This window comes from Eptatretus burgeri, chromosome 4 (genome assembly GCF_056783735.1).
Source record: "Eptatretus burgeri isolate ZD-2024b chromosome 4, Ebu_testis_v1, whole genome shotgun sequence".
NCBI classification, from domain to species: Eukaryota; Metazoa; Chordata; class Myxini; order Myxiniformes; family Myxinidae; genus Eptatretus; species Eptatretus burgeri.
This window is the reverse complement of record NC_140964.1, coordinates 82,461,917-82,474,350: the sequence shown is the minus strand read 5'-3', so window position 1 is coordinate 82,474,350 and position 12,434 is coordinate 82,461,917. Positions and strand designations below refer to the sequence as shown.

General features: G+C 40.9%; 1 protein-coding gene across 3 annotated transcripts in view; it reads right to left on the bottom strand.

Annotated features, from left to right (window-relative positions):
• Positions 1–1,128: 1,128 nt before the first annotated feature.
• Positions 1,129–12,434, bottom strand: part of FLOT2 (flotillin 2) — a 136,188-nt gene continuing 124,882 nt past the window's right edge. For all 3 annotated transcript variants that reach the window (XM_085879016.1, XM_085879015.1, XM_085879017.1), the window contains one exon: positions 1,129–4,474. In XM_085879016.1, the coding sequence (XP_085735142.1) occupies positions 4,436–4,474 (39 nt within the window). In that variant the 3' untranslated portion in view covers positions 1,129–4,435. The remainder of the gene's footprint in view (positions 4,475–12,434) is intronic.

The following is a 12,434-nucleotide window of genomic DNA, read 5'->3' as shown; positions in this document are numbered from 1 at the left end:
GTGCATAAGAAATCGAGAAATTATTAGAATACATGGTCATCATTATACGGAAGCCCGTACGTTGTAACCTGTAATGGGGAACGCTGCTGAGCTTCCCTTCCCCATCGGCCACGCCGACGCAACAACGTGTCCTGTCATTGGTTTGGTAAATAAATGGCCATAACTTGGGAAGCACTTGTCTGATTAATATCAAACCTTGAAAAGGCACATCCTCAGGTCCCCAGCAATATACCTGGCAAGTTTCAATTAGATCGGACCAGTGGTTGTCGAGAAACAGCGGTCAGACACACACACACACACACAGATTGCTGGAATTATAGATAGATGGAGAAAATAAATGTCGTAACAGTGAGCCGTTTTACACAATGGATGAAGGAAAGGTCGAATTGAAAACAGCCTTTTGAAGAAGAAAGAGTAGCGAATTATGATGCAATACTGAGAACAACACATGTGAATGAGGAAGTTGTAACATTTTAAGACCGTTTTTTATATTTTTTGATAAAGATTACGTACGGTTAGGTAAAGGAAAAGTTGAAAAAAAAATTGTCGTGTTGGTGAATTTGGATCGGTAAACGCAGAAGGAAGCTGGTAGTTCGACAAAAGTTACAGAAAGAAGAAGAGGGGATAGAGAAAACGCGTGATTATGGGAGGTGTAACGTGAGGTTAAAATAATAAAGAATTAAAAAAAAATTAACATAAGGTAGGATGAGGTAAAGGAAAAGTTGAAGAAAAAAAAATAGTGAAGGTGTTTGGTCAATCTCGGTTGGCAAAAGTAGTGGATGGTAGATCTATAGGATGAGGAAGAAGAGTCGGTACAGGAAGTCACGTGGTTACGTGGGCCAAGTTTATTCAACTTACTCTGTTGCTGATTGATTCATCAGCATCAGTGACTGTACAACGGAGTTGAATCATCAACAATAATTGATGCCGTTTGCTCCTGGTGGTATATTTATACTCTGGACCATTCTGCACTGCTGCATATTATGCTGGCAGCACCATTCACTTGGTTTGGAATATTGCTCGATTGTGTTGTATGTAATTTACATTCCTTATACCCCTGTGCTGCATTAACTAGCTAGGGTCTTCTTTGACTGTCTGGTATTAAACAGTAGTGACAAAGTTCCAATGCATGATTATAAGCTTTATTGGTGAACAGAACAGTGAAAAAGACAGATTTCAGACATTCACAAAAAAATTAAGGTTTGTAATATTGCCTCAAATCTGGTACTGTATGCTGACAAAAAAATCCCTCCACACACATTGTAGTGTATTCAGTGAATCACAAATCCTTCTAGAATCTCAATTCATGCTAAGAATCGGTGAACAATTAGCACTGCATGCAATAAAGCTAGTGGGAATATCAAATGGCACAAAAAGAAAACATCAAGTAACTACGTAGAAATGATAAAAATACAAATTTAAGAGCACTTAAACATACTAGCACAGTCGACTTGAACCAATTTGAATGCCTGCCAAGTCACATCAAGCAATCCCATGCAGACCATTCTTGCCAATTTGAAAACTTGCTATCTGAAAAGTTGAAGAAGAAAAAAAAATTGGTACAACTGTATTGCTTCTCCTGTTGAAGCATTGTTTGAACTCAGTTGGACTGAATACTATCTGACTAGACGGCAATCAAAACTTCATCCGTTTGCTGATGCTACTGCACATTGAGCTAAGCACTCGGCTCAGAACTGCCAGGAGCTCTTGATGACAATGGATATTAAAAAAAAAAATTGACTCAGCCCAATGTACAGTAAAAGAAAAAGAAAAAGATTTAATTTACCTAGAAAAATTAAGCTGACGGACTCAGATGAAAATGAAGCCATTGTAGAAGATGGGGGTCAAGCCAATGACGTTGCTCTATCTCAAACTTAATTCTTGTCCATTGACCCAGAGCTTTCACCTTGCAGCATTCTGCACATCCCATTATTTTAGACTGCAGCTATATTGAAAATACACAAACCTGGATCTACTGACAGTTTCAAGTGCTGTTTTGCTCCATTTCAGTCAGTACTCCCAGACAGATACCTGAAGCACCATCATGTTACAGTTTAGCAGTGTAGTGTAAACATGAGGTAAAGTGTTCTTGAAAGTGCCCCTTTCTCAGATGCTCGCATTTTACTGTATAATAAAATATTCATAGTGGCCTGAGTACCATTTGAATGATTTTATTCCAAACTTAGTGGATATACCCAACAAGTGATGGAATTTCATAGGATGGGAAGTCCACAGAACTATCCTGTGATGGCACTTGAAGCAATGCCCACTGGAATACCATGACATTAAGCACAGCAAACACTTAGAAACATCTACTTTTGACTGGCCCAAAACGGAATAGGAGTAAAGCAAATTTAGACACTACAAACAGAATCGTCAAAATGTTTGTTCGTCATGCCGACAATGTGTTTGATGATGATGCGTAAAGTGGAGAGAGAGCACAGGTCAGGAAAAAAAAAATGACGAAGGGACAGATGCAGTCCTTTTACAAAATAGATGACATTGCTATGGGTTTTAACCAAATATTTAACACATGTTCAGCCAGGAGGAGGAATTTAATAATTTTCACAAATTATCAATTCATATCAAGCCCAGAACATATCTATTCTAATTGGCAAGTCAACTGGACAAGTATATATTAAAACAAAGTTAAAAAAAAATTACATTAGTCACTGTAGTCTGTGTGACAAGACCAATGGCTTCTTCGGCAAGTACAACTGTTTGCATATTTGAAATTCCTTCACAATGTCCAGTAAATGCTCAGTCCATAGATGTTGTTGGTACTTCTGAAGTCATTCTATTTTGACATCATCGTCACCACCGACTCCAGAACACATTAATAGGCATCACAGTATTTAACAAAAATAACAACAACAACAATAATGCAATGGTTCAAAAACTTATATTCAGATTGTATTAGACAAACCAAATACAATAAAAAAACCAACAGAAAACCACCAGTGGATTATTTTCATTAAAAACAGCTGCTTCAATTAACTTTCACAAAGTAATGAAAATAACATTTCAAATATGAAAATTCAGTAAATGTCTGATTCTACAAAACACCAACAAAATTATTTTTCCCATTTTCTAAATTTAAGAATGTGAGGCATTACAAGCAAACTATCAAACAGTTTGGAATGGTGATAATTACTCAAACCTCGTGAACGTCACTACCAAACCGCCATTTTATAAACGTTCTAACAGGTCTCTGCGTATTACGATTTTACTTTGGATTCTTACACATCACCTTGCAATGTCTCGTTTTTCAAAGTTATTTTAACTGCCCCTTACAATGTCTCTGTAAAGCACTTTAAGATGATTTATGAAAAGCACTCAAGGAAACTTTTGATTGTTACTCCAGTGTCTAGTCAACTTGCAGCTCCAATACAATGCACAGATTAACAATTTGCAGCAGTAATTGGCTTTGGTCAAACGAGGCCACACTTTGGACGCGAAACACAGAATAAATCATTTGAAATAATTTGTTTATCTGGTATAAAAAGGAGGCAACTTCAATATCAATTTTTACTGCATCACTTTAAAAAACGATTCAAAAGTAAAAATTACCTTTTCATCCCCAGTTCCAGCATGACCTATCGCTAAGAACTGGACAACCATTTTCCTTTTCTGCCAAATTCTTTCCAATTCGTAGATTCTGATTATAGTCGATAGGCTTTGGTGTGTGTGATATGATGGTGACATTTACAATGGATAATGGAACACGTTGCTAATTTATGTGGAGGGAAAAATATTGATGTAAAAAAATAAAATTAAAAAACAAGAAATTAATTATGACCGATGAAGTAGAAACTTAACTAGAAATTTTACAAGATGAAATGCGAGTTTTGAAGTTGATAGATCTTTTTCCTCATTACCATACTACACACACCATTTTAGGTGTCGAGAAAAATGACTGCTAGATTTAAATAACTTTATGTGCAAAATAGAACATGGAACGTTAAGTCATGTCCTCCTACACAAAAGCTTCAAAAAAAATTAAATTTAGAGAAAGGGAAATTGTTTGACAGTCGTACATTTGAGGCTAAACAAAGAAATAATTTTACTTTACGTGACATACAAGTGCTAGATAGCTAGGTCAGTGAAAAAGGAAACCAAGCAGAGGTAGAAGGGTAGTTTATGTCATTGTATGGAATTCGCAGAGGGTATGGCATGTGTGCAAAGGCATAAATGTATGGACTGACTCCCATAAAGAACATTTAAAATGGGGGCACCTGCATTTAGTCACATTTCCCAATATGGTCAATTCAATAAAATATAGCATGATAATTTCTTATAATCAAACATCCCCGGCACCTCTCCCACTGACCACAAACACAGGATCTAAATGTGAGTATATTAGACTCAAAGATGTTGAACAGTAACATGTACTGGAAGCAGCATCGTATAACCTTGCAGTCACTGTGTTGCTGCCCTATCCTTGGGCTCCTGTAAGTTTCTGCATCAGAGGAGCCTAGAGAATAAAGAAAAATACGAGAGGTCCAAATGCTACATCAAGTGATCTACTTGGCAATCAATCCAAATGGTAAACAAATACATCCACGAAAGAGCCATTTTACACGAACCAAAAATTGTTTAAAACAAAGTTTTCCTCCAATGGCTTTTACGATGACTACCATTTGAGAAAAAGCTTTGGTTGTTTGGACATCTTGTGCTTTGTAAACTGCTCCCTCTCCCTCCCCATTAACCCCAACTCACAAAAAAGCCTCCATGGTATGATTTTCTTTATTCAGCTGGTAAAATGGATACCCAACATAGAATAGAGAAAATGCCAAATAATTCCACAAATACTTGAGTGTAGATATGTTTGCCTGTATAGTAATGAATAAATTTTGACAGCCAATGCGAGTAGCAAGAACACGTCAGCATCAGCATTCAATAAATACCAAATTATATGCAGAACTTGAACTACCTCTTCTCTCTGCTTGGGATTTACCTGCTCAGGAAGCTTTTGTATGAGTTGCAATGTTATATAGGGCCAACAATTTAGAAACAACCAAAAGTAAAAACTCGACTGATAATTTGAGCAAAAAGTAAGAGCAGACCCCGGTCTTGGGTGAAGTTTCACCAGCTTCACAGCCAGCTTCCTGAGGTACAATAGACCCCGAGCTTCAGCACGTGTCTGGTTTTTATTTCAATCTGACTGCTCATTTGCGGTCACGTGCTGGTGCTCGAGGTCAAATGGAGTGCTTATTTTTATTTTGCAAAAGCAAAATAAACATCAAATTGCATCATTGGTTTTTGCTTTTTCCAAAATTGCAAATTGCTTTTTGTTTTAACTTGCACGTGATCTGGTGTTGCATGTGTGCAGGTGAGCATGTGTGCGCTTCTTGTTTTTGTGCTTCCGGGGCACGAACACGGCTGGTTTAGTGTCCGGGTTAGGCATGATGAGGTGTTGGTTGTTCGAGTGTTGGGGTTCTCGTTGGGTGTTGTGCACATGCTGATGTGGTGTTTGGGATTGAATGTTGTTTGTTACTCACCTTATCCAGCTGTTTGCACCATCCAGTTTTTGCCATTTGCATCAGAGGTGTGTATTGTGTGAGTATGTCTATCGTCTCCTCAGTTTGATCACCCTCCCCACTCTTCACGTGCCATGCTTCTAAAATCAATGTCGTTTGTTGGACATCATGTCTTGGACACAGGTCCCATCAAGGTCAAATTTGTGGTCAGATTGCAGGCAATTCGTTATTGAGCGACGATGGTGGTTATGCTTTAGAGTCTCTGCCGACGTTCTCAAAGATAAGTTTTCTGCTTGTTTTTGTCATGGTTTTGCCCTCATTTTTAGGTCATCTCGGCTAATAAAGCCGGACCAAATGTCCGTCCGTCAACAATTTTTCTTTCCGGTCTTGATGAAACTTAGTATGTGGGTAGAGGTCGATGAGTGTTGCACAACGATATAACTTTTGTCCGGGTTCAAGGTCAGGGTCAAGGTCACGAGGTCACGCAAGTTATAAAAATCGCCATTTTCAAAACCTATCTAGTCTGCCATTCTACAAGATATTCGGCAACTGTTTATTGATTATGATAGTAAAAAATATTATCTTGTATCTAACCAGACAGATTTTTGAATTTCCTTCCCGTTTGATCGTCACGTGATCTGGAAGATGGCTAAAAACGCCGATGCGATTCGCAAAGAAGGAAGGAAGGAGAAATGAAATATAAATATAAAACACATTTTTAGCATTTTATATTTATACATTTTCTGCCGAAGGTGCAAAAGTTTCAAAACCCGAAATGCAAACGTCGGCATTTATTTTCAAAATATAATTTCATGCGCGACCGCCAAAATGCCGAGTCATCTTTAGCCAAACTGCGCAGTTCGAGTTGCGCAGTTCTACTTGTAGTCGAACTGCACAGTAGTCTTCGGTCATAACTGAATATTGAGAACTTGTGGTATTATAGACATGACCGTCACCCCCACACCGGGGTAATTTTGTTATCTCTGTGTTTACTGTGTGTTTCTAGTTTGGTCTTGTGTTAATTATGGAATTTTCGTTGTATTTTCATATCAGGTTTCCTTGAGACCGACCCTTCTTCCCGCTTGTATGTGTGATCGTGTTTATTGTATTTTCTCCTTATTACCATGAGTTTTTTTAATTCTCCACTTTTCCCTCCACCCTCCTTCCATCCCTCTCAATTACACCCTCCGTTTCATGTCTTAAAATTAAAATTAAAAAAAACTTTTCCCTCACGTTGCACCACACGTGACCACGTGACCACGTGACTTCCTGCACTGACTCTTCTTCCTCTTTCTGCCAATCTACATTTGCCAACCCACATTCACCATACGCCTTCACAATTTTTTTTTCTTCAACCTTTCCTTTACCTAATCTTACCTAATCTTAAAAAAAAATTATGTATTCTTTTAACCTCTCACGTTACACCTCCTGTAACAACGTTTCTCTGCCCCCTCATCTTCTTTCTGTAACTTTTGTCGAACTACCAGCTTCCTTCTACATTTACCGATCCAAATTCACCAAAACCTCCACGATTTTTCTTCGAACTTTCCTTTACCTAATCCGACATAATCTTTACCAAAAAATAAAAAAAACAAAAAAAAAGTCTTAATGTTACAACTTCCTCATTCACACATGTGGTTCTCGGTATTGTATCATAATTCACCACTTTCTTCTTCAAAAGGCTGTTTTCAATTCGACCTTCCCTCATCCCGTGTCTAAATCGTCCCACTGTTACGACGTTTCTTTTCTCCATACTCTTAATTTTCTGCTTCATTGCATCCCTCACGAAATGTCTTTAATCACATCTCTGACTTAAAAAAAAATTTTAAATCACAATTTGCAGTGCGTGTTCATGTTCCATCATCATCCTTTTTTTTGAAACTTCAGTGCCAATTCATCCCACCTCCTTTAATCTACCTCCTCTTAACCTCTCACCTGTTATCCCCTCTCATCTTGCCCCTCATCCTACTTCCGCTCTTGACACCTCTTCACTGTCTTCTGCTTCAGTTTCAGCTCCTTTTCTGTTGTTCCAAAATGTGTGTGGTGTTCTAACATCTGTGGGCTACATTCCAACCAAACGGACAGCTAGCTCACTCTCTCAATCAGTACACTCATCACCATAAACATGCTCCTTCCTTCCTCTCAGCACACCTCCCCTTCTTCGAAATCCCTCATATCTTGTACCCCGGTCCGCCACCTTCTTCTTCACCATACCTCGACCAAGTCTCATTCTTCCTCTCTCCCCATCGCTCTCCTGCACCTTTGGCTGTGCCTTCTCTCATAGTCTCCCTCCCTCTCAAAGCAACCTTCATGCTCTTCCCCTCACCCTTCTCTCTCAACTCTCCGTCACCTAAACCCCTCCCACACTTCTCCATCCAATCTTCCCCCTCACAAAGTTGCCCTCTGTGGCATCCACAAATGTGCCTCCTTCCCCCTCCCAATTTCATCTTCTCACTCCACCTCCTCCAATCTTCAACTGCCCTCTGCCCCTCTGCCCCTCTCTTATTACTCCCCACTGTACCTCAACTTATCACCACCAAGCCTTTTCTCCTCCTCATCCAGTCCTCTCCCCAAACTCTTCTGCAATCCCCCACACCCTTTCAATAACTCTCCTTACCTCCCCCCTCCCCCCTTCCCTGCACCCAAAACCTCCTCCACTCCCTCTTCCTTAACAGTGTGGATCTCAAACATCTGGGGCCTTCACTCAAACCTGACAGATCTTTGCAGACAGTTTGCCACTGACAAACCAGACATCATCTGCTCTTCAAGACGTCTCTGACTCCCGAGTATCTCTCCCTGGTTACTCCCTCCTCTGGTATAACAGACCTGAGCCTCGCCCTGGCGGCAGAGTTGCTCTCTTCACCAAAGACGCTATTCCTCACTCACCATGCAGTGCCCTCACTCTCCCACTCCCCAAGGAATACCTCTGGCTACGGCTTCCTCTCCACTCCCACCTCATATTTAAATGTGTGATGTACCGTCCACCAAACAGTGGTGACTCCATTTACATCTCGCTCTCAAAAAGCATGGACCAACTTCTATCCTCTCATCCCAACTCTCTCTTCCTCATATGTGGTGACTTCAACTGTCATCACACCAGTTTGCTGGGTGTGGGTACCTCTCTCACCTGCCAGGCCACTTCAGCAAGACTTCTGTGACTCATTGGGACTGACTCAATCTGTCAACTTCCTTACTCAGATCTCAACCAAAGGTACTCCATCTCTCTAACCTCCACCATCTTCGAAGATGGATGGAGGTTACTGTTTTCACCCCTTTCTGTTTGTTTGTTTGTTTGTGAACAGTATTACGGAAAAACTCCGACGGATTTCGACGAAACTTGGTGGGGGTGGGGGGGGGTTAGGTATGGTCCAAGGATCATGCCATTAAATTTTGGACTTGGTCCCCCCCCCCCCCCAAATAAAAAAATTGTTAGAGAATTTTTTTTTTTTTTTTGCATTTCCACATGTTTTAAGTGATTTCCAACCCCCCCAAAAAAAATTTACCCCCCCTCACCAAAAAAATTGAGAAATTTTTTTTTGCATTTATACGTTTTAAGTGATTTCCAACCCCCCCCCCAAAAATAGAATTTTTTGCATTTCTACATGTTTTAAGTGATTTCCAGCCCCCCCCCAAAATTGTTCAAGAAATTTTTTTGCATTTTTACATGTTTTAAGTGATTTCCAACCCCCCCCCGAAAAAAAATTTTTGCAACTTTTTTTCAACAATTTTTTTATTTTTTTGCATTTTTACATGTTTTAAGCGATTTCCAACCCCCCCCCCCCCAAAAAAAAAAAAAATGGAGAAAAGAACTAACTCTGTCAGCACTGTTGACATCATATTTAATGAACAAGATATAAGGTTCACTTGATTGACCCAGCAGTATTGGCGGCGGAGGTTTTGCACTCTCCCGAGTGCTCCCCCTCTAGTTTTGGATCTGATTTTGACCAATTTCCCTGAAAATATCTATTCTTCCTCCACACCAATAGATTCATCTGACTCCATGCTTGTCAAAGTAGACATCTCTCTGGCTGTTATTGGAGAACCACCTCAGCGCCATCGAGTCTGGCATTGCATTCAGGCCGACTAGTAGGTACTTCAAGCAGCCATCAAACTTCTAGACTGGTCTCCTATCGCGACTTCCTCCGACAAACTCGTCCTGGGAATTCTTTCAGAGAAACATGCTCTCTCTCTCTCTCATGCACAGATTTATCCCATCTCATCTTCAGTTGTCCTACCCTTCCTCCAGCCTCAGATACTGCAATACTTGAACCTCGACTCAGATACTGCAACCGGTCCAGACGGCATCAGCGCATGTGTTCTGTAAACCTGCTCTGCTGCTCTTGCTCACCCTCTCATTTGCTCAAGCTCATCTGCTTGGAAACCAGCAAACATTTCTGCTCTACATAAAAAAGGTGCAAAAACAGATCCCTGCAACTACAGACCAATCAGCCTTCTCCCAATCATCAGCAAAGTTGTGGAATCAATCACTGCTTCAGACATTAAATCCTTCCTCTTCTGCAATGGCTTGATTTCCGATCATCAATTTGGATTCAGACCAGATTACTCTACCCTGGATATGCTGCTTCTGCTCTCCCAACAATGGATGGAGATCCACTATGCCAGACATGAAATCAGAGCCATCTCTCGAGACATATCGCGTGCCTTCGATATGGTCTGCCACCTTGCCTTGTAGCAGCCAACGTGTGGCCCTTAATGGAGTTCTCTCATCCCCTCTTCCTGTCCAGGCTGGAGTTCCTCAAGGCAGTGTTCTGGGCCCTGTTCTTTTTCTGGTTTTCATCAATGATCTCTCAGACTCTGGAATATCCTCTTTATCTCTTTGCTAATGACTCCACCCTCTGCTGTACCTCCTGTCATTCCTCAGATCGGCAAGCAGTAGCTTCTTTGCTCTCTGCAGATCTGGGCAAAATCACAAACTGGTCCAACACGTGGAACATGTCTTTCAATCTGGACAAGTCTCACACTCTCACTTTGTCTCTCCAAAAATACCGTTTGGAAACCTCCCAACCCCCCCTACTTTCTTAACAATCATCTGGAAGAAGTCCTTTCATTCAAGCTTCTGTGGGATCACTGTCTGCCATGATCTTTTCAAGGAAAGCCACATCTCCAAGCTGGCCTCCAAATCCAGTCGCCAACTGGGCATCCTCAGTCATGCAAAGCCGACACACCTGAGCTCCTGACCAAATACAAAGCCTTCGTCTGCAGCCGAGTGGAGTACTACTCTGCCATCTGGGCTGGTGCTCCCGCCTCTCACCTTTCTCTGCTTCACGCTGTGGAAACCAAGGCATTTAGGATCATTGGTATTGCCTGCGATGAGGCCGAGTCTTTGGGTCTCTCTCTCTCACCGCAGGCAGGTCGGTGGTCTTTGTCTTCTACTGTCTCCTCTCCCCCCCCCCCATTTGCTCGATCTGAGATATGTCCCTCCCCCCATATTTCTGCAGGGCACTTAAACTCAGTCAGCAGCCCCCGTCTCATAAAACTACCAAAATCAAGAATCACTGCTTACCTTCACCCTTTCATTCCTCTTTTTTTTCACACCTTTGGAACAAACTCCCACACTCTCTTCAACCACACTCTTCCCTCCAGGTCTTCAAAACAGCTGTTTACCACCATCCAAAACTACAATCTTTTCTAACCACACAAATCCACCCCAAACCCACATCCTTCAAGTTCCTTTCTTTCCTTCCTGAAAGTCCCTGTAATGTCCATCTTGTATACCCCGTATACCCCGCCCCATCACTCTCCCTTCCACAGATCTCATGTTTCTGTTCCCCACTGTTTTGTCCTTCTCTCTTCCACCCCTCTTATCGCCTGCTCCCCTTGTTAACCAACGCCATCGAAGATCAGAGGTTACCGTTTTCACCCCTTTGTTTATTTGTAAACAGTATTACGGAAAAACTCCTGGACGGATTTCGACGAAACTTGGTGGGGGTATTAGGTATGGTCCAAGGATCATGCCATTAGATTTTGGCCTTGGTCCAAAATCCAATATGGCTGCTATGGCAGCCATTTTGAAAAAATATTTGAATTTTTTTTTTTTGCATTTCTACATGTTTTAAATGATTTCCAACCCCCCTCTGCCCCCACCCCCAAAAAATTGTTAGAGGAAAAAATTTTTGCAACTTTTTTTTCCAACAAAATTTCGATTTTTTTATTTTTTATTTTTTTGCATTCCTCCATGTTATAAATGATTTCCAACAAAAAACATGCCAAAATTATAATTGCGGCTGATTTTGGAACTTCAGGTGGATATACCCATGTAAAATCAATTTCTGTCTCAAGGAATCTAGTTACGACGAATTAATTGAGTATGTAAAAGTTAAAAGGGAAAGTTGCAAACTGTAACTCTGTGGGCACTGTTGACGTCAAATTGAATGAATAGGATATCAGGTTCACTTGAGTGACCGAGCAGTATTGGCGGCGGAGGTTTTGCACTCTACCGAGTGCTCCCCCTCTAGTTATGTGTTTCTGTGTTAGCTCTCATACGAGCCTCGACAATGTTTACAAAAAAAACAAACAAAAAAAACATGGCTAACTGGGTCACGTCACCAAGCCTTTGTTTTAAATTTCTTCCAGTTTCACCAATGTAGAATTGGTCACAGTCTTTGCATGATGAATGGTAAACTATTCCAGATTTATCACCAGTTGGAATTGGGTCCTTTAGTTTTGAAATTACATTACGGATGGGACAGAGGTGATTTTAAGTGATTCTCGTCCTGCTTACAGGGGAATTCGCGCATTGCGTTCGTCCAAGCCCGTCCCTCGGTGTACTAGTGTATGTTGTTATGTAGCAATTCATACAATGCTCAACTTTTCATATGGAATCTGGAAACTTTCTAACCCTAACTTCCTAAGATCACATAGGACTACAAATCAGCTGTTTCCAATTTTTGCAAACATTGCTAATAACAAAAATCCAAGATGGCGGCCAGCGAG